The 24,329-nt window shown below is 45.3% G+C and overlaps 2 protein-coding genes across 5 annotated transcripts in view; one reads left to right on the plus strand and one right to left on the minus strand.

Moving 5' to 3' along the window:
- The first annotated feature begins 283 nt into the window (after positions 1–283).
- noc2l (NOC2-like nucleolar associated transcriptional repressor) lies at positions 284–15,327 on the plus strand. Its single transcript, XM_058083218.2, has 18 exons — positions 284–377; positions 704–838; positions 912–1,089; positions 1,159–1,390; positions 1,659–1,749; positions 1,851–1,929; positions 2,357–2,467; positions 2,760–2,873; positions 4,155–4,343; positions 5,450–5,589; positions 5,693–5,804; positions 8,235–8,348; positions 9,080–9,181; positions 9,365–9,508; positions 11,141–11,254; positions 11,407–11,542; positions 13,794–13,889; positions 15,060–15,327. Exons 1-18 carry the CDS (start codon positions 358–360, stop codon positions 15,188–15,190), a joined length of 2,238 nt encoding a protein of 745 aa, XP_057939201.2. The 5' UTR covers positions 284–357; the 3' UTR covers positions 15,191–15,327.
- Positions 15,328–16,029: 702 nt separating this feature from the next.
- Positions 16,030–24,329, minus strand: part of samd11 (sterile alpha motif domain containing 11) — a 57,554-nt gene continuing 49,254 nt past the window's right edge. For 3 of the 4 annotated variants that reach the window (XM_058083217.2, XM_058083216.2, XM_058083214.2), the window contains 6 exons: positions 21,692–21,807; positions 20,384–20,462; positions 19,468–20,228; positions 18,740–18,873; positions 18,086–18,196; positions 16,030–17,875 (listed from right to left, as the gene is read on the minus strand). In XM_058083217.2, the coding sequence (XP_057939200.2) occupies positions 17,618–17,875; positions 18,086–18,196; positions 18,740–18,873; positions 19,468–20,228; positions 20,384–20,462; positions 21,692–21,807 (1,459 nt within the window). In that variant the 3' untranslated portion in view covers positions 16,030–17,617. The remainder of the gene's footprint in view (positions 17,876–18,085; positions 18,197–18,739; positions 18,874–19,467; positions 20,229–20,383; positions 20,463–21,691; positions 21,808–24,329) is intronic. The other variant, XM_058083215.2, reaches the window with a different exon arrangement.

Raw genomic sequence — 24,329 nt, forward strand, 5'->3', positions numbered from 1 at the left:
TAAACAGTAGTAATATTCATAGCTCCTTTATTTAGTTTACTTTTTAACTACTTCCTTCATTTGTACAACACAGCAAGACAAGTTTGAATACATTAATTATTTGATGCCTTACATGACTTTTATGATGTAGTATAACAATATAGCATCCTGCACTATATCAAGCTGGATGGCAGGTGACATGAGGTGCTTCTTTTCAATGGAAAACGAGAACACATTTGGAGGAGCCTTCGCGCAGCACGATGACGTCATGCATCCTACAAATGCGCACTTTTAGGATACAGGCACAGCCGTAGTTGAACTACAAAGCAGCGATGCATTTTGGGTATTTGAGGCTAGTCGTCACATGTTGAATGCAGCATGGCAGCGAAACAGAAAAGGTCCGTCCGTATTTAATGTCAGCTTCACGTGGCACATATTTATCGGCGTACGCGCCTTAATCGTTTGACTCGGCATTACGTTTTCTCGAAGTCGGACTGCTGTTATGAAAGATGCTCACGTAACCGTTGTGCGAGCTGGTTCCTCCTGTGAAACTGCTAGCTAACTTCTTGCTATCTGTTGTTGCTAATAACAGACCCGGCTTCTTAGCTGCTTTGCACAAAAATGTGTCAGGGTCAACTCGTGTTTCATTAGTAAGACCGTGGTTTGTCTGTTGTGTATTGTTGTCCCCCTAACCTAATTAACGTATTAATTATCGTTGCTGTAGAAAACTAGAAGATCTCAATTTGGATGAGTTCCTGCAGTCAGGCTGGGACTCTGAGGAGGGTGAAGTGGACACTGAAGACGAGATCCCCCAACAAAATGGACCCAAGAAAAAGAACAACCAGAAAGAGCTCAATAGGTAATCATTATACATGCAGATTTCAATGTATGCACCTATACCTCTCAATGTAAGGGTGCGTGTTCCTCTTTAGGGGCGAAGCAAAGCATGGCCGAGCGTCCCAGCACAAGGAGCAGCTGTCCAGATTAAAGAGCAAAGATCCTGAGTTCTTCAAGTTCCTGCAAGACAACGATCAGACTCTTCTAAATTTTGATGACACTGATAGCTCTGAGGATGAGGAACAGTGCCATAGTCTACCATCCATGCTGGAGGTGGGAAATGGCCCAGTGTTTGTTTGCTGTATGACTTACAGAACTAATAACATTGTCCTCTGTATATAGGAGGCCGATGATGAAGACGATGAGGGGGATCAACAAAGTTCTAAGAAATTAAAGAAAACTGATGAGGCCATTAAAGTCACAGAAAAAATGATTGAAGCCTGGGAAGCTTCTTTAAAGAAGGAACCTTCGCCTCGTCTCTTCAGAGACATCACTCAGGCTTTCAAGGCGGCTGTTGCTACAACGAAGGGAGAAGGGGTTACCCAGTGTCGATACAAGGTGGCTGACAGTTCAGGTAGGACCCCTAATTTCACGGAGTGATGTTATAAATTCAAATCTAATTGTATTCGACTGGGGGATATATATGATATCACCTACATTAAGCAAGGATTTGTCACATTTGCAAAAGTGTCATTCATCTGAAATGTTTTTGCAATAATGATTGATACTATCATTTCTGTTTTAATTCAGTAGTATTTAATCATGGATTATTTAAGTTACTTTACTAGTGGTGATATACCCAACAACAGTCAGACTTTTTTTTTATACCCCCTTTTCTGCAGTGTTTAATTCCTTAGTCCTCTTCTGCATCCGAGACATCTACAGTGCCTTGCAGCGGATGCTCGCCTTGAAGACTGACAAAGACCAGAAGAAGTATGCTGGATATCTCGTATCTGCACAAACTCCCCCTTTGTTGACTTTAGTGTAATTGTGGGAAAAAAATGAACGTTTGTCATTTCTTCTGATGTTTTTAGGCTGGTGCTCCCGTCATCTAGTAAGAAATGGCAGAAGAATCAAATCGACATCAAGATGTATCTCGGCGGTGTAGTTCAGGTGTGTGTGTATTTGTATCAGGCTTGATGATGCTTTTATCAAAAGTCAGTGGCGTCCTTAAACGGGCAACTCTGTTTAGCAGGGCCGATCATTAACATCTCAGTTTTATCAGGGTTTAAGAGTAAAACTTTCCAGTTTCATTGTTTGATATTTGAGACATATTTTTGTCTAAATTTACTTAATGGAAAAAAATATTGGGATGGATATCGATACTCAAATGCATCGGGATATGAGTTTTGGCCAATATTGCCCAGCCCAACTTGAGGCCATGTGGTCATTAAGCGCTACAATTTTTCTAGCATTTTAAAAATAAATGTGGTGTTGGACACCGGCCTATAATTAAAAATACTCTTAAAAGCAGGGGGTTGAGGTGTTGTGTATATCTTTTACATCTTTTTTGATTCTGATCTTCTGTCTCGATCTGCAGTTGTTATCCTGTCTGACAGAGGCTACAGTCATCAGCGCTGTCCTGCGCCACGCCAACCAACTTGTAGCGTATTACCTTTGTCTTCCTAAACAGTGTCGGCACCTGATTAAGGTAGGATTTACCTTATTCATCTCGATCTGTTTCACTCTCGGGTATCTCCTTAGGGTGGCAAATTTGGCCTGGCTGTCGGGTTGATGTAGAAAGAAATGGGATTTTTTAAAATGGTTTTCATGAAAAAAAAATCAGCTTTGGAAAAGTCATGCCATATGGAGTAACAACCAAACATGAGCAAAAAACAAAATCAAAATTGACAAAAAAAATGTTAATATGCTGCAACACTGCAATGCATGTCAGTCATTCTTCAATGGTCTCTTACATGTTCATCTACATCACGTCTGTTCAGCAATTGATGAAGCAGTGGAGTACTGGGGATGAGACATGTCGGGTTCTTGCCTTCCTGGCCCTTAACAAAATCTGCAGACACAAGCAGGAAGTGTATCTCGTCCCCATTGTGAAGGTGAGTTCAGTGACACTTAAAGGTGCCAGTATTTTACATACATTCAGACATTAGTGGCGGCCTGCCACTAATTGATGGATCAGGAATCCTCCATGTTTATACGGCGATTCTTGAAACCGTCTACTTGACTAAAATGCCACTCCACCACATCCTCGCCACAGTTAGAATCTGTAGGAAATGGTGGATACTTGGGGTGTCACTAGACGTGATCATCACCAAACAGAGGACCTTAGTGCGGCGGACCCACCCCCAGTCATGGCGCTGATGTAATGTTTTTACAGCACCATTTAAAGTGGTTTGGTACCTCTGGACTTGATCTTAGGACATCCAGACTCCAAACCAAGCGCTCTACAAGCTGGGCTATACACCTGCAATTGATTCAGCAGAATATGCATAATCATAGGCTTTATAATTGTATTACTAATTCCCATAAAGCATTGATGCACTGCTCTTTAATTAGTTGTTAATATTACGTGTTTAATGTTAGGCCTATAAATAGAAAGAATAGGAATGGATGAAAATGGCCAACTACAGTAGATGTGTAAATTAATTATATGGTATTATAATTGGAGTTTTATATGCATGGAACAATTAGAAATATACATTTATTTAAGGTTTCTCTTCCTTTCACTCAATGATTACATTCACGATTCTCGCTGTGGCAATGAAATCAACCACAACTACCTTTGTGTTCTCCCATGTCTTTATTCAATGGCATTTCTCACCTTCATTAAATGCTGTGGGAGGCACTGTTGAATTCAAGAAAGGTGGTGTGGTTGATCACACTGCCACATTGTCTTTGGGGAGAGTCATGTCAAGGATCACATCTTCAAAGATGGTTAAAATAATAAATAGGGGACCCTCACACATGCTAATGGAAGTATTTCAAGATGGGCTAAATTATTGACTTAATTTTCATTTGTGTGATTAATTTATTCATAATGGCAACTTTTTTATGAGTACTCTCATCACATTTTAATCTGGCAAAGTCTTGACACCCCTAATTCATACCGGGACAATATTGCAAAGTAAGGATTTAGTAAGTGCAAATAAACCCCAGGCCTAGGTTAGCTCCACCATCTGTCATAGCCCCGCTTTTTCTCATGTTTTAACTGTGTATTAACAAATGAATGTTGTGTTTTGGTGTGTCTTCTACTCTGTTTACTTGCTTTTATTCAACTCCATTATTCTGTAAAGTGTCTTGGATTATTTTGAAAAGCGCTATACAAATAAAATGTATTGTTATTATCTAATGTAACCTATGCTTTGTTCTCTCTCCAGCAAATGTACATTTCCTATGTGCAAAACTGCAAGTTCACATCTCCCAATGTGCTGCCAACGATCAACTTCATGCAGCGCACGCTAACAGAGATGTACTCCCTGGACACGCAGGCCACCTACCAGCATGCCTTCATTTACATCCGACAGCTGGCCATCCATCTCAGGAATGCCATGACCATGAAGAAAAAGGTTGGTTTGCGATGGTGGCCATGGGCTGGGGAGACAGACTATCAAGGCATTTTTGGCATGCCTATCACAATATTCGGTGTTACTACATCCCCTTATGCCTCACTTGACTATTTGGTTTAAAAAAAAAAAAAAAAGACAATGAATCCAGGCTATGACAACAGTTTTTCCATCGACATGATAGAAAGCCATCCATCCATTGGCTTATGCTTATCCCGGTCCGGTTCATGTGGGCAGCAGTCTCCTCTTTCAGTTCCACTGTGAGGACACCAATGTATTCCAGGCAAGCAGTGAGGCAGGAGCGTGTCGTAGGTCTGACTGGGCCCTCCTCCCGGCTGGGCATGCCCAGAACACATCACCAGGGAGGCATACAGGCTACATGCCTGAACCACCTCAACTGGCTCCTCTCAATGTCAGTTCCTCCCAGATGACCGCAGTCCTCACCCTATGTCTTAGGGTGAGTCCAGCCACCCTATGGAGGAAACTCATTTCCAAAGCTCCTGGTCGTAGGTGAGGGTACGAACATAGATTGACCCATAAAATCTACGGTCCGGTGCAGTGACCGTGTTACCGCACATGCTGTGCCGATCCACTTGTCGATCCAACGCTCCAGCCTTCAGTCATTTGTGAATAATACAAGATACTTGGACTCCTCCGCTTGGAGCGACACCTCACTCCCAACTGGAAGGGTTCAATCCACCCTCTTCCCCCTGAGAACCATGGCCTCAGATTTGGAGATGCTGAGTTTCATCCCAGTAGCTTCACATTTGGCTGCAGTATGTCAGTGGGATTGAGGACTTCTGAAGGACTTCAAAAAGTACATCCACAGTGCTGTAATTTCTGGTCTATAACACACTTTTTTTCATGGTTTGACTGGTCCTGCAATGCCGACAGGCTTTGTCAAGGCTACCTGTACGTGTGACGCATGTGTGCTCCCCACACACATAAATACCATGCAGAGAGCACAGACACTGCCATACTGTAAGCAAACGTACTCAACCTTACTCTGTGAAATTAGAATGACACTGTTTTGTTTGACTGTGCTGGTAAACAGCTTGCATAGCATTTGTAACTAACACCGGGATACCGTCTGCCTGTGTTTTCCTTAGGAAACGTACCAGTCGGTGTATAACTGGCAGTACATCCACTGTCTGTATTTGTGGTGTCGGGTACTTAGCACCCTGCACTTTAGCGACGTTCTCCAGCCGCTCATCTATCCACTGTGCCAAGTCATCATTGGTACCATCAAGTAAGTGCCTTGGCATAATGTTGGTAGAAAAGGTTATTTGTAGCTGCTGTACGCTGAACTAACAGCAGGTGGAGACATTGATCACTGTTTTCTCCCCTACTAGGCTGGTGCCCACATCAAGGTACTATCCTCTGAGGATGCACTGTTGCAGAGCCCTCACCCAGCTCTCTAGCAGCACCAACACATTTGTCCCAGTTCTCCCTTTTCTCTTAGAGGTAAGACTCCATCATGCTGCACTGTGGTGTCATCTCAGCGGTAATCACTTGGCCAAAACCAGTGGATGTGCCTACAGACCAAAGGGTGACTAAGTCTGTCAGTGCTGTTGGAGCTCCAAAACAACCAACTTGGCTTATTAGCGTTTCTTCACTTTTCCCGTTTGACTCTTTATTTTCACATTGCTTATTTATTGTTGTTTTTGCCAATGAAATCGCAGCACTTCCTGTGTTTGACCTTTTTTTAAGATAAGAGCATAAAAAAACAATGAAGGCAGTTTATTGAAGCAAGTTTGTCAATATTTGAGGCCCACTAAAAGCTTCCAAGGCATCTTCATTGTAACTATTGTAACAATTAGAAGGTTGACGTGGCAGAATGTTCCACCAATGGTTTAATCTGGAAAAACCTGTGTGGTGTGTGATTCTAGTGTGGGCGCATGTGTGTATATGTGAGCTTTGTTGCCATACAGGTTGCTACCAATGGTACGACCAGCAAAGCCCCCCCCCCCCAATGGGAGTGGTCTATTCCAGTGTATATGTGCATGTAGCGATAAAGGCACGTTTGTGGTTCACACTCTGGTCCCAACACGCTGAGCAAACCACATCCTGCCTGCCTATACCCTACTCCGCACACCTTCTACACACACACACACACACACACACACACAGAAGCCCTTTTCCCTTGCCCCTCCCACATCCAACAATATATGTTTGTGATGCACAGTAGTTCCTGTATTTTTCTCCTATATTGTTCCCCTTGTTAGCTGTGGTAAGCAGTAAACTGCCACTGTTTTAATTACAGCAGCGGCAGCAGTCCACCTCCTGTAGGTCTGTGCTCGCTCTTTCCTCTCCATGGGGGGTGAATGTGTTGGAGCTTCCTGCTTTAGCATTGTGTGCGCGCATGCATCATAGCTGGCCATGCTGGCCCACTTCCCCCTGGTTCCCCCCGCAGACCGCCACCACATCCTATGTTTATAGAGACAACAGCGGCCAGCGACGCCGCTCTGCTTTGCACACACACTGAGCGCATTAGCGACCACACAGGAGCACGGAACCACACAAAGATAAGCGGTTGTCAGAAATAGCTTGATACACGAGTACGGCAGTATTTCACTTCTGAATCTCACGCTCTTCCATTATTAGCAGACAAGTAGTCAATATGTTGCTGGTATGTATAATTCCAAAGAATTGTTGTGTATGCTGAAGGCATTTGCATTCACGCATCAGTTTGTCTTGTTCTGCCTCATTTTTTGTCTGCTAACTCTTCCTGCATTTCTTAATCAATTCAAACAAACCCAACATCAAAATGTTCAGCTACATTTAGGACCATTTCATATTTTCTGTGAACATTTTCCCCATTGAAAATCAATGGACACTTTAAATGGCGCCCTCTGCTGGCGAAAAATAATGTAATATTTTCTATGACCTAATCATTCTGCTGCTTTGATAGCAGGGACATGGCGGTAAGGTGGTAAGAGCACATGGTTCCCAACACCAAGGTCGCGTGTTAAAATCTCATGTACGTATTCATCATGTTGTATGAAATTATAACCATTGCCGCTAAATTAGGGGCCTCATTTTTTGTCCGCCAACTCCTCAATTTCTTAAACAATTCAAAGAAATCCAACGTCAAAACATTTACCTCACTCAGGACACTTTTCCTTTTCTGTGCATTATAACAACAGAAAACAGGTTAATTAATTAGCTTGTGACACCTCCCTGACCGCTCGCCTCAGCATCATTCCCAGACCCAAGAGTTTGATACCGAGCTCTCAATTTCGCTACCAAGACTCAACAAGATTCTGGTTTGCCGTCAGCATTTTTCATCTGAGGACTGGAGCACACGTCTTGTGCTGGAAGACACAGCCATGCCCTTAAAAGCTGGAGCGGTATCCTGGTTGTTCATTAAATACCGACATGTGCTATTTATAAAAATAATGTTCATATTGGGAAAGTAGAACAAATCCAAACCTTTCTACAACCATGCAAACATTTCATTTGCTGGAACATGTTTATAGAGATGCTACTTCCGCTTGTAATTACCCTAAACCTTGCATAACCAAACAATTTCCTCATCCCAGTGATGGTATGCTGTCGTCATTGTCGGCCTTCACAGCTGCCATCGTTTAATCTTGCTGACCGCTGAAGCTCAGACTCCGTTATTGCCAGGCCGCAGCACACGCTGCTTCGAAGCACTGAAGTTCCAACACTGACAAAGGAGGATAGTATCTTGCCATAACAAATGTCAAATAATCAGATTAGTTGCATTTTAATTCTCTGCCTATCGTAAAGGCAAATAATAATGTAGTATTTGATCTCAATGCTGAATTAAAAGGTCAGGCCTTATTTGAACAGCAAAGTAAATTCACTTCAGTGGTGGTCTTGTGTTCTGTTGGTTTCCTGTCACGCCTCAGCGTATCTTTTCCTTGGCAGATCTTCCAGCAAGTGGACTTCAACAAGAAACCAGGACGGATGAGCAAGAAGCCCATCAACTTTGCAGTCATCTTGAAGCTGAACAACATCAACCTCATCGAGAAAGCATACAAGGTATCCCTGTGGGACACGGCCTGGCAGACGTTTTCCAACTTTTCTCTTCACGCTGACATGCAGGCACCCTTGGTTAACGTTGTTTCCATGTTTCACACCGGACACTTTGTGCTTAGTCTGTGTGTTTGTGTTTGTCCGTGTGCATAAGTAGACCGAGCTCAAAGCGCCCTTTCCAAGCCTCTAAAACTGTCCCTAAATCAACACGCTCAGTGCTGCAGCCAAGGGGATTGCAGCACGGCCCTTTGGGATTATTCCCGGCACGGTTTAGGATGAACACCCTTTCCCTTCCTGCTCTCACCCGCGACACACACACACAGTTTTTTCTACATTACACTGTGTCCTATGAAATGGTTATATATATATATATCACGCACAGTATATGATATAGCGGGCCAACACGGTGATAGATGAGAAGTGAAATAAAGTTTATAGGATTTACAGAAAGTGTAAATCAGAGTGCAGCGACAGAGCCCCACCTTTGGAGTGGCCGATAACGCCACTGTGGTGAGTGGAATAGGAAGTATGCTCCAAATATCAGTGTTGGTCTGCTATGTGATATATTTACCTAGAATGGCTGATCCCAACAACCAGTCATCTGCAAAGGAACATCTTGAAAAACTTTTTCATACCACTGTAAGTCATGTGCTGTCACGTGTGTACTTAAATGACACACGTATTGTACTTTCTGAACAAATGCCGTATGTAGTGTTCCGTCTCCCTGTGTCTTTTAGGATGGCTTGATTGACCAACTCTATGACTTGATGCTGGAATATTTCCACACTCAGTCCAACTCCATCGGTTTCCCAGAGCTTGCCCTGCCCACTATCCTTCAGGTTGGAAAATGTTACTTATGTTGTGTAATTGCACATTTGTTGAATGAATAGAGTTATGCTCGTGCTGCCCATTTCCAATCCTGTCAATGCTTACAGTTCCTCGGCTGTGTCTGAGTGTACTGCGATCCTTCAGCATTTCCTTATTTCTCATCCTACCTCACACCACCAATCTTCCTCCACCAGCTGAAAACGTTCCTGAAAGAATGCAAAGTGGCCAATTACTGCAAGCCTGTGCGACAACTCCTTGAAAAGCTGCAGGAGAACAGCAACTACATCACAGGGCGGCGACAGAGCGCCACCTTTGGAGTGGCCGATAATGCCGCTGTGGTGAGTGCTCCTCAAAATATCACTTATATATATCACTGCTAATTGTCATTTCAATAGTTCTGTTCAGTTCTTACTTTGATGCCAGAAGGTTACCTAAGCAGGTGAATATTTGGCACCTCTTCCTTAATGGTCTGCCCTCCTGTGTTGGATTGAGAGGAATAATTCTGTCTGGCGGTATTTCCATAACATGGGTCTGCATGCATGTACCTCAACTTTAAAGGGGACTATGATGCTTGTTCCCCTTTTGTGACCTATACATGTAGTTAGAATGTTGTATTCTGGTTTTAAGCCATGCCAAAGTTTCAGACAATGAAGTGAGCCCTTAAGTTAATTTCAGTTTGGGATGGCTCAAAACGTCTGCTTCCAAGGCCGTGGTAAAACTGCCCCTTTGTGATGTCACAGAGGCAGACTTCCGTGGTTCGTAATTAAGAAGCACTTTGGGCGTGTGACGAATCACAGCGTAGTGGGTGTGCCAGGAGACGGGCCGTGGGTGGAATAAATGAAAGCAGCATTTTGGCAGGAAGCACAAATCCAAAGAATTCCAGCTGGAATAGGTGCAGATTCTGGAAGATCTATAGCGTTTTCTATGCTAGTCATTGTGTGTAGCTGCTCTATAGGAGACCACCACTCAATACAAAGGGTGGAAAATGAGCATAATAAACAACAACGTTGTAGTAGTGCATTAACATTTAGCATCAAGACAGGATTCATCAACAATCAAGTCCGTATGTACGTATATACGACCCAGTTTTTGTCTTGGTGTGCGTCAGATGACAGATGAGCAAATAAAATGTGCAAAGAACAGTTTGGTGAAAAACATAACAGCTTGGCTCCTGCAGCAGCATCAACGCCACTGCAGCCGCTCTCGGTTCAGTGAATGTTGTCGCCATGGCATCCACTCCCTGGCAGCAGAGCAGGGATGTCCCCGCGGGCAAAGGAAGGGTGCCATCATCTCCACCATCTCCCTCCTGCCGGGCCAAAGGCCACAGCCCCTCTCTGGCCACCTGCCCCCCCACTGTCATGTCACACAGCTCCAAACTCCTTCTACCCCTGACGTTTCTGCAAATATTTTATCTTTTCATGGGACAACGTTGGAGACATTTGCAGAAATGTAACAGTGGACTGACTTTGGTCAGGCACTGTATGCCGTTATTCATTGTTTGCTAGCATCAAGGCGAACAACACAAGTTGGCATTTTGTTGAATTTATTGGCTGTGGATGTTCCACTGCTACAATGAGGTTACACCCCTACAATGGCAAAAAATAAAATATAATAACGCTGGAAAAAAATAAATTCTTGGAAGACCAAACTCAAAGCCCACTTTAGACTGTGGGCCAAAGTGGACACTGGTTGTCAATTCAGTGCTATATACAATATTATACAATGTATATATTTATATAGTATTTCATATCAAAATACCAGAGTATTTATACTGGAGGAATGACTCGGATCACTCGAAGCACTTTGTTTGATAAAGTCAGTGAGGGGGGAGCGACTAAATGCTATTTACCGAACAGTTCCACGGGCTGGATGACATTGCATAACAGGCTGGGTTTGGCCCCCAAGCCATGGTTTGACACACGTTGTCTTGGTACGTTTTTTGGCCAATGAATGCTTTTGCCGTCCATCAGGTAGCCTGGGAGAAAGAGATGCTTCAGGAGGGGACTCCTCTCAGCAAGTACTACACCCAATGGAAGAAGTTGAGGGAGAAGGAGATTCAGTTGGAGATCTCTGGCAAGGAAAGGGTAAATACTGGACCACATCACACTGGTTATTTTGGGCTTTTGGGTTATGATGGCATCGGTGTCAATTGGATTCATGTAGCAGTAAAGGTTTTATTGGGATTCATATGTGAAAGCAGGCTTGTGTATTGACCCCATTTTCTGTTTTGGGACAGATGGAAGACCTGAACTTCCCAGAGATCAAGCGTAGGAAGATTCAGGAGAAGAAAGCAGAAGACAAGAAAGAGTTTCTGACTTTGTTTGAGTCTGATTCAGAGGATGATGACGACGACACTGGACTGAAAATCAAACGTAAGAGGCTTGGTCATATTAAAAATGTATATTTGCATTCCCCAAAAGTCATACAGGTACATTTTCAGGAAAGGTATCCCTCTAAGGCGGCACTAAAACTTGTAGCGGAAGACGTTCCTCGCTAGAGCCCAGCATCACAGGATCCACTCGGTGTTGCTTGTTTATTGGCTTTATTGGGGCGCTTGTTGTAAAAAGATCCCCAACTAGATGCTATGCTTGTTGGGACGCGCGGTGCCCACGCTTGTTGGGACGCGCGGTGCCCACGCTTGTTGGGACGCGCGGTGCCCACGCTTGTTGGGACGCGCGGTGCCATTCATGAGATTGACAGGATTTTAGTCGTCGTGTAATCGTCCTTCTATTACCATTTACTAGTGGTGAACTTTTTAAAACTTGTTTGGCAATGTAGTATGAGGAAAAGTGAGATGGTTACATCGTTTTAAAATATTAACAGTCATTCTGATGACATTGTGGTAATGTTAAAACATTACGTTTAAATCATCCAGATAAATGGTATGGTCGGGCCATCATTTTTATATTCTGGTATGAATTCTTCTGATAAGAAGATGACCTCCACCAGTATAAACGATGAATGAGTTGATGACTGGCCAACATCGGTACCTCGTGTACCATAGCATGTAAGTTGGAGCAATAATTTACTCTTAAACAAAATGAAATGTGAATTGACATTTTGTCATCGTGCGGAGGAAAATGACATCTCCATCTTCCTTCCACCTGAGCACTACAGTTGGTTAAGAATTAGTATCAACCTGTGCAGCAGCTGACATCCCATCAGAGAGGTTACCCAATTTGGGGGTCCATATCGCCCATCCTAATAAAAAGCCTCCCGACCAAGCCGGTTCAACCAGGGCAGCAATCAGCGCATGTAATAGCCCCGCTAGCCTCTGGGGGGCGGTGTTTTGCTTCCGCTTTATTGACAGAGAAAGAGTTTGAGATGATTTCAGCTCATGTCTGGTTACCGTCCTGGAGTCTGTTGTGGCCAAAAGTATTCCCATGGACCGCCAATCAACCGGTAAAGAATTCTCTTACGTTAAAGTGTCTTTTGATTTAGGCCAGATTATTTTTGTGTCAACAGAATTCATTAGCTTCTTGTGCCATTTTGTGCTTTGCGCTTTTTGGGTGGGGATGGGTTGTCTACGGGTCACAGGCAGCTACAGCTTGGTTTTACAGCTTTACACCAGAAAATGTTCCAAGGGTGGGGGAGGGGACATCCCTCCACAAGGTCACAGGAAAAGACGAGGAGGCGGCAGGGATTTTTCCTCTAATGCATCTGGACTTCATTGTCGGTAGAGTCCCAGCAAAAGCATGTGCAGCTGCGTCTCGCTCGCCTGTCAGCCTCCGCCCTCCTCCTGGTGGGTCTTTCCTCCACCCAGTACAAACGCAAGCTGACCTCCGTCGACAGGAAGTACAGGCTTGGCGTCCCTGCGGGAGTTCCTAATTCAAACCAGAGCAGTGCAACAGCCAGAGGTGGCGGCTTCCTCTCTTGCTTTCATTGGCGCGCACGCACGCACAGACACACACACGCACACACGCACAGTTGGAGATGACGGCACAATAACAAAACCTTGTTGTCCAGTCTTGAGGCTTTGGCCGCTTTTTGACGCACCCGACACTAGAAGAGGGGGGCAGCAGCTTATAATGCTGGTGTGTGTGTGGAGTTGGGTGGGGTCACTAAGTCCTTGGTCATTTGGGGGCAACATTCAAGGTTGTGCTGGAACGGGCTTGAATTTGGGCAGCGAAGGAAGTGATATTTTTATCCGCGTGTTTATGTCTCTACTTGGGGTGTGCAGCGCAGCAGACAAGAGGAAACCACTCTGTAGTGTCTGTGCGTCTCGTCGACGCCCCGAGCCTCTCATCACACCTCAACTTCAAAGCCCGTGGACCCCCGTTGTCCCCCTGCCTGGTCCACACACACACACACACACACACACACACACACACACACACACAGCCTCCATCAAACCTGCCTGCAATCTCCATTTGCTATTTTTAGGCCGAGAGCCCAAGACGTCTGAAATTGCCAGTGGTAAACTGTCACGGGTGTTTGTGCGGCGGCGGCGTCTGTAATCGACTTTGGGTTCCATCTGGGGGGGGGAGTTGTGTAACACACACACATTAGAGCTGCCTGTGACGATACGTGGCCCACATAGAGGTGTCTCCAAAGAACGTCAGGCTGTAGCAAGAGCTTGGGTTTCTGTTCGCTTATAATATTTCCTCTTTCTCTCCATTTTAGATAAGGGTAGCCTGGACTCAGATGATGATGATGATGATGATGATGATGATGATGATCTTGGAGACCTGTCTGACATGAGTGATGATGGAGACTCAGGTTGGTGCAAAAACACCAATTTTTATGTGTCGTTCTGTTTTGAGTTCATGAATGTTACATTTCTAGTTTAGATATAGAATATATTTTGAAATATATTTTAGAAAAATAAAATGCATGAAGTTAGAATGTTGTATTCTCCTGTTAAACCTTGCCAACGTTTCAAAACTTTTGATAAATGATCCCTTTTATCCTCTGGTTCTACCATATCTTACTTATTGTGTGGAAATATGGGATAATAACTATAAATGCAATCTTCACTCGCTAAATGTACTGCAAAAAAGGTCAGTAAGGATAATTCATAATGCCGCCTACAGAGAACATACTAACTCCTTATTTCTAAAATCACAAATACTTCAACTTGCTGATATAGTTCATCTTCAAACAGCTAAAATAATGCATAAGGCTAAAAACAACCAATTAGCTAAAAATGTCATCCAATACTTCTCTACAAGAGAGGAGAAATATAATCTCAGGGAAGAAGTACATTTGAAACACTGATATGCTAGGACTACGTTAAAAAGCCATAGCATTTCAGTATGTGGAATCAAACTATGGAATGGATTGAGTAAGGACCTCAAACAATGCACAACGATGAGCCAATTCAAGAAACAATACAAGCAGTTGATGTTTGCTAAATACAAGGATGAAGAGTCTTGAACCAGTCATGATGTGCTATATATATCACTATATTGACACTTACTATGGTACCCATTATGTCATTGTATGGTCATATCACCTCCTACTTCGGTACGGGACAAAAAAAAAAAATAAATAAAACAAAAAACATTAACCTGTATTATGGAAAGCAGGAAGTGAACAAATGTAACAGTTACTGATTGTAAAAGTACCAGATGGAGGGGTAGGATTTAATAAGCTTTGCTTCTTCCTACTCCTTTTGGACATGTGGAACTGTGAACTGATTATGGGATGCACTCAATTGGAATCTGATGCATGTTCAAATGAAATATTACCATTACCTAATCTTACGTGGATTACATGTACGTATATACAATGTTAAACGTGCATTACAATGTTGTCGATTATGCTAGAAATGACCAGGACGCTTTAAGAATGGTGTCCAATCAGTGGTCAGTATGGATGCACGTCGACATTTACTAATGCTAACAGCCTATAAACAGCAACCCATAACCTTTAACCTTTGTTTTGCAGCTGATGAGGAGGCGGCGGGAGACGACCAGGCCTCCAAGGCTCCTCAGCCGCTGTCATCCTCCGCTCTGATCAAACTTGCGGAAGGGGGCGAGGATTTGGTGGAGGACTTGGAGCTGTCCGATGACGACTGAGACTCTTAATTATTATTATTTTTTTCAGACTAAAATGCAATAAGCACGTTTTATCTGGCCGCATCTGTGCGATCCAATTGTCCTTGGCGTCTGTATTCTCCTGTGGTTTGATAAAGCATCAGAGGCCATCAACAATCCTCCTTGTCTGCTGCGGCCTTTTCCAAAATGCTAATTCACACCTGTAGGGCCCCCCAGGCTTGAAGAGGATGGAACAGTGGACAGCAGGGGGTGTTGGGATTTTCACTGAAGCGGGCTGAGCCAGACTGGGCCCGGCCAAGAGGAGGGGGGGGGGCGGGTGTTGAGGCCCCAGGCAGCAGAGGCGTGCCAGCCTGGCAGGGTGTTTGATGCTGTGTCAAGACGCTCGGCCCAGGTGGTAGAGCAGCAACACAGGCTGCTGTGTTTCTATGCCAAGTTCTCACTGGCGTACCCCTCCCACCATCCCCCCACCCCCGCACAAACCGCTGTCTTTTCTGTCCCCACTCTCACTACACATTTTGCTTGCCGGTGTAAATTCTTCATTCTGGAGCCTTGCAAATAGTGTCTCTTAATCAGCACCGCTGGCTAAGCTACAATCATGCCCCCAACCCCGCCCATTAGCAATATATGCTAATGCACAGTTAACCCGTTGCATGCATTGGTGCTGCAGATTACAATGGAATCTCAAGTCCAGTAGAATTTAGACCAGATATGTTCCAAAGCCATGATCACAACATCATCCAAGACTTCAGCTCAGTGAGAAGAATCCTGAACCCTGGTGTACATACTACAATACTCAATACTCTGTCTGATGAGCACACATACTATAGAAATTGAAGAAAAGACGCACAAAAAGTCAAAAGTAGAATTTCTGTATGATTTATTTCACCCGTGAGGTGAATAGAAAAATAGGTTGAAGACAAAACCTTTAAAGGGAGCGTTTGAATCAACTGCTTGCGTAGATACAAGAAAAAAACTGTCTTAAGAGCTTTATTTTCCCTGCAACCAAAATAAAAAGTCAAAGTATCTTTGGAATCTCAGGGGTTAATTATAATACATAGAATTTGCTTCATCTGCTAAGACCTATAAATACTTTGTCCTGGTTTATATGCTGGAGTAGCATTCAGGATTGTGTGGGCCTTTTTAATATTACAGTTTAAAAAAAGAAAAATATATGACCAAAGTACCACAAAAAGTTCTGCCAGTCCGATTTTTTTTTTTTTTTTTTAGTAAAGAAAACCTTTTTTCGTGCATCTACATTTAGCAAAAAAGGTTAAAGTACCACGTATGTAACCTTCAGGATATTTTCATCTTAAGCATGACTCTGTACAATTTTGCATTGTTATTATTATTATAGTTTTTTAAACCTCCCACAGTAGTCAACACAAGTGTACAATGATCAGCTATTGTTTCCAGCAACACGCTAAACACGATAAAGTCCTGCAGTACCAAGGAGCATCAGGGCCACTCTGAAAAGAACATTTCTACTTGTAATTCTTCAAACTTCATCCTTACATAATCATGCTTTTATTATTGGAATATTTTGACTTTTCGCTTATCTTTTTTTGAAATTTTCTTGTAATTTTTTTCATGGATTCTGTTACTTTCTTATTGTAAGAAAGTACCCCCCCCACACACACACCCAAAACAAAATATGAACATATTTTTCCTCATGATACCACAACTTTATCTGGCATATCTAGGACTTTATATATTATTTTACTATTTCTATGTATTTATTCATAGTATCCCAGATTAATTTTGACTTTTCCCCCCCCACCAAATATTACTATTAAATTGTCATAAATAAATGGTAATACTGTATATTCTTGTCAGGGTGGCCCTGATTATACTGCGTGGTAACACAGAGTGCTTGATGTTGAGGCACTAACTAGCCTTGTAGCATCATTCCTCTTCTTCTTCGCTCTGACGGCCTTCATGCAAACAGAAGCAGAAACATAGTTCTAATTCCACCCATCCGGTAATCTTTGGTATCGGGACAGTGGAATGCATAGTTGCTGTGATAAGATGGAGCTTGTTAAGCGTGGCGCTCCTCCAGCCTCCCAAGATGAAAACTCATTGACGCTGAAGAGGGAGGAAGATGAGTCTTTTATTCCAGGATTGTGCGGGGCTTGCTGTGTGAAAAATGGACAAAAAAGTTGAAAAAGCATTCCAGGAAGGAAGGAAGGAAGATGGAAGGGCGACTTTCCGTGGACTGTCCGACTTATAAGAATGTGACGTTTGTGCCTCTCTCTTTTTGGCATGCTGTCTGTGAGCAGCTATCTCCCAACACACTTTCTTTGGATTCTGCTCGGATACAGATATCATCCGGTCCGGGAACTCACCAGCTGATTGGCTGCCATCCTTCATCCTAATTCCTGACCCACAAATTCCAGTTTAAAAGGCATGGGGGTTGCTTCTCTTCTCCAACATGGAGCCCTTCTGTCCTACTTATCTTCCCACCACCGTGGATCCGTTGCCATCGTCCCGCTTGGGAGAGGAGCCACCCGGGGTGGGCCCGTACGGGGACGAGCTACTGCTCGTGGAAGCAGGTCTCTGGAGCAAAGAGAGCGGCAGGGAGGGGGCGTCGGCAGGTGCGGGTGGGGGATCCGCCTCTCGCTCCGACGGGCGCAAGGAGGCAGAAGGCTGCAAGGGGAACGCCAGTGGGAATCCGCTCATGTAGAAAAGCCTGCCAATGCGCCGGGCCACCTGATTGAATGACAGATGTCAACATGACTCAGCAAAGTTGACGGTAGACACGTGCTTGGTAGACTTCCATTTCAACACACAAAGAGAGAGAGCTTTGCTTTTGGGGGCAAACTAATTTTAGGGAATCTATGCTACGCTGACTGACTTTCCTCGGCCTACACACACACACACACACACACACACACACACACAGGTCTGCAGGGTGTGTACCTGCGAGTGGATCTTGAGGGCAGGGCCCAACTTTAGTCCCATGGTGGCGAGAAGGTGCTCCTCAGTAAGAAGAGGCAATGTCTCTCCATCAATAGACTGATCCTGGAACACCTGACAGAGATACAACCGCTTCAGACGCACACGCACACACAACACAACTCCACGTGCAGACTCACACGAGACACAAACAGCTGCTCTATTTCTTTGACAATAATTAATTGGGCTCTAATTCCGTGACGCAGGGTAGACTGGACTTGGTGGTGGCGCACCAGTGGGAGGGGTCCACGTTTTCAGCTTGGCACAGTGGCGGTTCTGACAAAACCACGCCAAAGGCATGCTGAAAGCTCGCCAACTCCGACCTGGTCGATTCTTTTCTTGGCGTAGGCGAAGCGCACCCTGCGCAGTGGCAAATTGGCTGCCAGGCACACAGTGCAGGGTTTTTCGGAGGGTCGTGGACAAAACGATGACAGCAACCACTATTTCATGGAAGCGTCTGAACCAGCATGGACATTTTTCTATTCATCGTCCCTTCACATCTGATGTCAGATCAAAGAAGTTTTTTGGTTATTGGTCAGCTTGCCCCCGTCCTCCATTTCCCTCCTCTCTCTCTCTCTTCTCTCTCTCTCCCCCCTCCTGTCCTCACAGTTGTCTCACCTGCGCGTATTCAGCACATCCGGCCAGGCTGCTTATGAAGCCAAACACGTCCTCCACGCTCCACTTGCTGATGTCCTCCACAGGAATTGCCGGGGCTGCGTCCTCCCCGTCCATGAAAAGACCTCCCATAGAGCCTGGGAGCAGCAGTGGGTTGAAAGAATGATAAATCAATACAATCTACAGGCTAAGGCTTTAGGGCTACAGTTGTTAGCAATACACACCTGATCTAAATCTTAAGACCAGTTGAAAAATAGCTAGAAATGACCATTTGCACATTTGGAAGATTTCAGCCAAATAGGTATGTGACCGACACCAGCCTATTTATTTTGGACCACTGGATCCCTCCACCCTGAGAATCAAGTTTCTGGGGCATTTAGAAGGACATTTAAAATTCAAGATGGCGGAAATTGAAACATTGTTTTTGTGATTGCTTCTACAATCAAGTTTCCAAAAATGTATAGTTTGGATACTCCCCAACATCTGGCGACATTGCGTAGTAAACCTGACTAATATATTTGAGTAAGGTTGGGGTTTGGTTAGGAAGGACATTTTTCATCGTGGTGTTGAGTCTTGAGGTCCATTGACAGCTTCCTAGCTTCCTAGCTGCCCACGTGGCTACTGAGGGGTCACACTCGGGTCAGAAGCGGGGCCCCTCACAAAGTGATGCTAATGGCTTTCACATGTTGCTTTTAGCCTCGTGTGAGAGAGAGAGAGAGAGCGACGCTCACCCATGTGGAAGTAAGGGTTGATGTAGGGGAATCCAAAGGGTAACGACTGTCCTTGAAAAGCAGGCAGAGGTGGCACCAATCCAGATGGAAGCTGCAACTTGACATCAGACTTTCCGAGCCCAGACGTGAAGAGGTAGCAACTGGGTGAGTCGGTGCCAGCAGAGCTCCAAGGTGCACTCAGCCGGTCTGAGAGGTCTTGGGTCTCCTTGGCGCCGTCACACTCTCCCTTCCCGTCTCTCTCCTTGCTTACCCCGTCCCGCCTCCTGTGTCTGTGTTTCCTCCTGGACTTTGCACCAGCGCTCTCCTGCCTCTCATCACACGTTTCAGTTTCACTGTCCGACTCCTTGGTGTCATCCTCGTCTCCCCTGGCGCCCTCACTGCTTCTGTCCTTTCGTCTTCTTTTGTGGTCCCCAGCGCCAAGGGCCTTTCTGGACTCGGTGTCTGAGCTGGTCGTCGAGCTCTGTGCTTTGCCATCTTTGTGGGCGGACGACGTCCTTGCTTGCTGCTGCTGCTGGTTGAGGCCCAGGAGGGGGGCGGCCGCTCCATGACGAAGCACCAGCATGGCATTGGAGCGACGGGTCAGCTCCTCTCGCAGTGGGTGGCCCTCAGGGATGTCGTGAAGGCTCCTCAAGGCCGGGTGGTCTGCAGGTAGACCGGCGGACAGAGCGGCCAGCAGGTCAGAGCTCAAGAGTTGTTGCTGCTGTCGCTGGTGGAGACTCTCCAACTCCTTCTGTCTCAGTAGCTCGGCCGACATCTCCAGTCTGAGGAACATCAACACACACATGGTCCCGTTAAATCAGCAGCCAAAGTGGAGAACTTTTACGATAACACACGACCACGTCCACAAGAATGCCTTGGAGGCTCACGCAACACAACTTTTTAGCTTTTGGTTTCTTTTTAACATGCATGCACACACCTTGCCAGATTCTGCTTCCTCAGCATTTCTTGTTGTCGCACAAAGATTTCAGCTTGAGCTGGTTGGAGGAAACCATAACCTGGTTTAGAAAACACAAATGGCTTTAAAAGCAGAAATGGGTTGGACAAGTTAAATTGCATGATATACACACAGGTAGCCATATTGTTTCATTTATCAATGCTTATTCTTATTTCTGCAGCTTCCACTGTCTAGATTAGAACTGCACTGCATCATACTGGGAGTACTTCCTGATGTACATGGGAGAATAGAAACATATGGTAATGTTTACGGTTTTATTTCATTTGAACATGCATCAGATTCCAATTGAGTGCATCCCATAATCAGTTCACAGTTCCACATGTCCAAAAGGAGTAGGAAGAAGCAAAGCTTATTAAATCCTACCCCTCCATCTGGTACTTTTACAATCAGTAACTGTTACATTTGTTCACTTCCTGCTTTCCTTAATACAGTTTAAGGTTGTTTTGTTTTTTTTTTTTGTTTTTTTTAAATAATGCACCTCGTACCAAAGTACGAGGTGATATGACGATACAATGATATGTGTACCATAGTAAGTGTCAATATAGTGATATATATAGCACATCATGACTGGTTCAAGACTCTTCATCCTTGTATTTAGCAAACATCAACTGCTTGTATTGTTTCTTGAATTGGCTCATCGTTGTGCATTGTTTGAGGTCCTTACTCAATCCATTCCATAGTTTGATTCCACATACTGAAATGCTATGGCTTTTTAACGTAGTCCTAGCATAGAAGTGTTTTCAAATGATCATATTTCTCCTCTCTTGTAGAGAAGTATTTGATGACATTTTTAGCTAATTGGTTGTTTTTAGCCTTATGCATTATTTTAGCTGTTTGGAGATGAACTATATCAGTAAGTTGAAGTATTTGTGATTTTAGAAATAAGGAGTTAGTAGTTTCTCTGTAGGTGGCATTATGAATTATCCTTACTGACCTTTTTTGCAGTACATTTAGCGAGTGAAGATTGCTTTTATAGTTATTAGCCCATATTTCCACACAATAAGTAAGATATGGTAGAACCAGAGAGCAATAAAGAGTGTGGAGTGATTTCTGATTGAGAAAAAAATTTGCTTTGTTCAATACTGAAATATTTCTGGCTGCCTTATGTTGTGTATTTGTAATATGAGGTTTCCAGCTAGATAGGCCATAGAGCTTGAGTCTGACTACTACTAAGAAATGCTGGTGACAGTCCACGTAGAATCCTGGAATGGATTGCAGAAACCTGACCTCACGTGTAAATATATTAGCATGCTAAAAAAGGTGACTCACCGGGGGCCTGACAGAGGGCTGAGGGCAAGCCCAGAAAAGGGGGCCGCAGGTGAGATCCTAAGGCGATGTGGGGGGCGGTTGGAGGTGACAGCAGGGGTGGAGGTTGGGACAGTTCACTGTGGAGGCAAACATGGAAAGGTTTTCATTGGCTTAAAGGCCCTTGCATCATTACAGATGCTAATGTCTAATGTTTCCAATGCAACACGTTCATCCCCGTGTGGGCGCCGACGTCCATGTGTGTATTTTTATCAGCCATGTTCCAGCCCCTGTGTCGCCCCAGCGCCTCATCAGTCTTGTCACGCCGCAGCAAGCACCGCCGGCCGTTGCTGTACCCTCCACGCCGCCCCTCGCTCTCACGCACACACGAACACACGCACACAAGTCCAGAGCAACACACATAATGAGGGCTGAATGCACAATGCCAGTGTGTCATGCTCTGACAGCTGGGATGGCCCCTGCATCTTGACCGGGGCCACGGGCTGAAGGACCTTCTAATTAACACTCATCCTGCCTCTCTTCTCCTCGCCCCCCCTTGTCCTCCACCCCCTTTGTGTCCCCTTTCCCTCCCTCTCCCCCGCCCTCCGGGCTGCATTCAGGCTGGTGATAAAATGGAGCGTCCCACAACCTCAACTTTTGAAAAGGCCTCTCCATTATCTCCTTTGTCCTCATCAAGGGGGAAAGGCGCCTCTCACCTTCCTCCTCGCTGGCTCTTTTTCGAAGCAAATTCTATTTTTCTCTGTTCTTCTCTGTCCTTTATGAAAAAGGCCGTTGATCATGCCCTTCTTTTGCTTGGCTTCTGCTAGTTTTGCTTTCACTTTGCCTGATTCCTTTTACTTCGGGAATATGTGCACATCTTCACAAGGCCATGTTTTACACAAGCTGACAGAATAATGAGGCTTCAGGACCCTGACCTCCTGACTGTCAAAGTGGGGAGGGGTACACTGTCCGCCTGCGATGTGGCCAAAATAAGACCTTACGGTTGCAACCTTTGGCTCTGCTGTCTTTCCGTCCTTGTGACCCTCCATCCTCGTGCTGCTCAGCTGTGGGAAACAGACGAGCACACCAGGAAAGAAGCAAAGGAAAACAAACTGGGAACCATTGACGGGACGCGTGCAACCGCAAGCATTGTTTTGTAACCATGCTGAAATTAGCTAGCGCCTGCTTGTCTTTCACTTGGCTAAGTGGCGAGGGAGCAGCTTGGAGACGAGGAGATGTGGACGTTTGGAGGTATTGGTGTCTGTGTGAGCAGGAGGGGGGAAGGGGGGGGGCTGAAAGTCATTCATTGATTGCCTTTGCCGCTGAAATGTTAATGCTAATCGTATAACCGCTCTCTCCAGCGGCGCCTTGCACTCCAGTGGCAGCTCCAATTTATCTTGGGTGAGGGTTGTGGCACGTGACCCCAGGGGCCGGGAGCTGGGGGCCCCACTAGCCGCTCCTTATATAATTACAGCGCGCAGTGTGTAATCACCTGGTTTAATCCCTCAGGGCAAGCAATTAGCCTCCGACGCGAGGCTCCGAGAGGCTTCACCGCGCCTCACGCAAGAGCCGCCAGCGACCCCCACCCGCGGTCAGTTTCTTCCCACCCCCCCAATCAACCGCCATTTCTCTGATGTTCCCCTTTCTTTTTCCATCTCTTTGCACCGCCTAGCGTTGCCTCGCGTTGCCTAGCGTTGCCTCGCGTTGCCTCGCGTTGCCTAGCGTTAGGCCACAGATGAATAACGGTCAATTAAAGCTGCATGACTGGGGCTGCCAGGCGTCTGCGCCACCATAATTAGGCCTAATCACGGACAGGCAGCGAGAGGAGGCGGGAAAGGAGTGCGCCCGACACTCCCCTCTGCTCCCTTCCTCCATCTTTCATTTGCTCCCTCTTTTTTTAGAATGTAATTTGGGGGGAGGTGTGGCATGCCTCGTGTGTTTTCTCTTTAGCCTTTCTTTGTTGCTATTACACAAATGTAAGGTGGACTCGTAACAACGCAGAGCTGGGCTCTGTGTGTGTGTGTGCGTGTGTGTGTGTGTGCGCGTGTGTGTCTCGCTGTGCCGCCAGTGAGGCCAAGGGCTTCTGGGAAATTCACTCGTGTGTGACGACCTGTCAGAGTGGCGACAGCGTTCCTGTCCTGAAGCAGCCCAGGCGAGGTGTGTGCGTGTTTAGTCTGTGTGTGTGTGTGTGTGTGTGTGTGTGTGTGTGTGTGTGTGTGTGTGACAGGACTGCCCTTAATGACGGGAGCGTGGGGGGATTAGGAGCGCCGCGCGGCCGCCTTCGGCTCCTTCTCCGCAGGAACACATTTACACAGGAAGCTCATTAAAATGGATGAGGCTCCCTCTTCGCTCGCTGGCCCTCCCTCCATCCCTCCCCCCCTCCCTTATCTCACACTCTCTCCATCGCCTCACTCCCTATCTTGCTTCATCTCTCACTCTCTCTCTCTCCTTCCATCACATCGTCCTCTCGCCTTCCACATTTTTTCCTCTCTTGCTTCCCTCTCTTCATCCCCATTTTAAGCTTGCATGTTTTCTACTTCCTTCCTTCCTTCCTCCATCCCTCCCTACTTGGCTGGCAGATGCTTGGTGAGCTTAGCGCCATTTAAGGCCAAACAAATGGAGCGTCAGGCTCTAAGCCCATTGAGCAGCCCTAATGATTTGT

This window comes from Doryrhamphus excisus, linkage group LG17 (genome assembly GCF_037039965.1).
Source record: "Doryrhamphus excisus strain RoL-2023G ecotype Guam linkage group LG17, RoL_Dexc_Guam_v1.1, whole genome shotgun sequence".
In the NCBI taxonomy this organism is placed as follows: Eukaryota; Metazoa; Chordata; class Actinopteri; order Syngnathiformes; family Syngnathidae; genus Doryrhamphus; species Doryrhamphus excisus.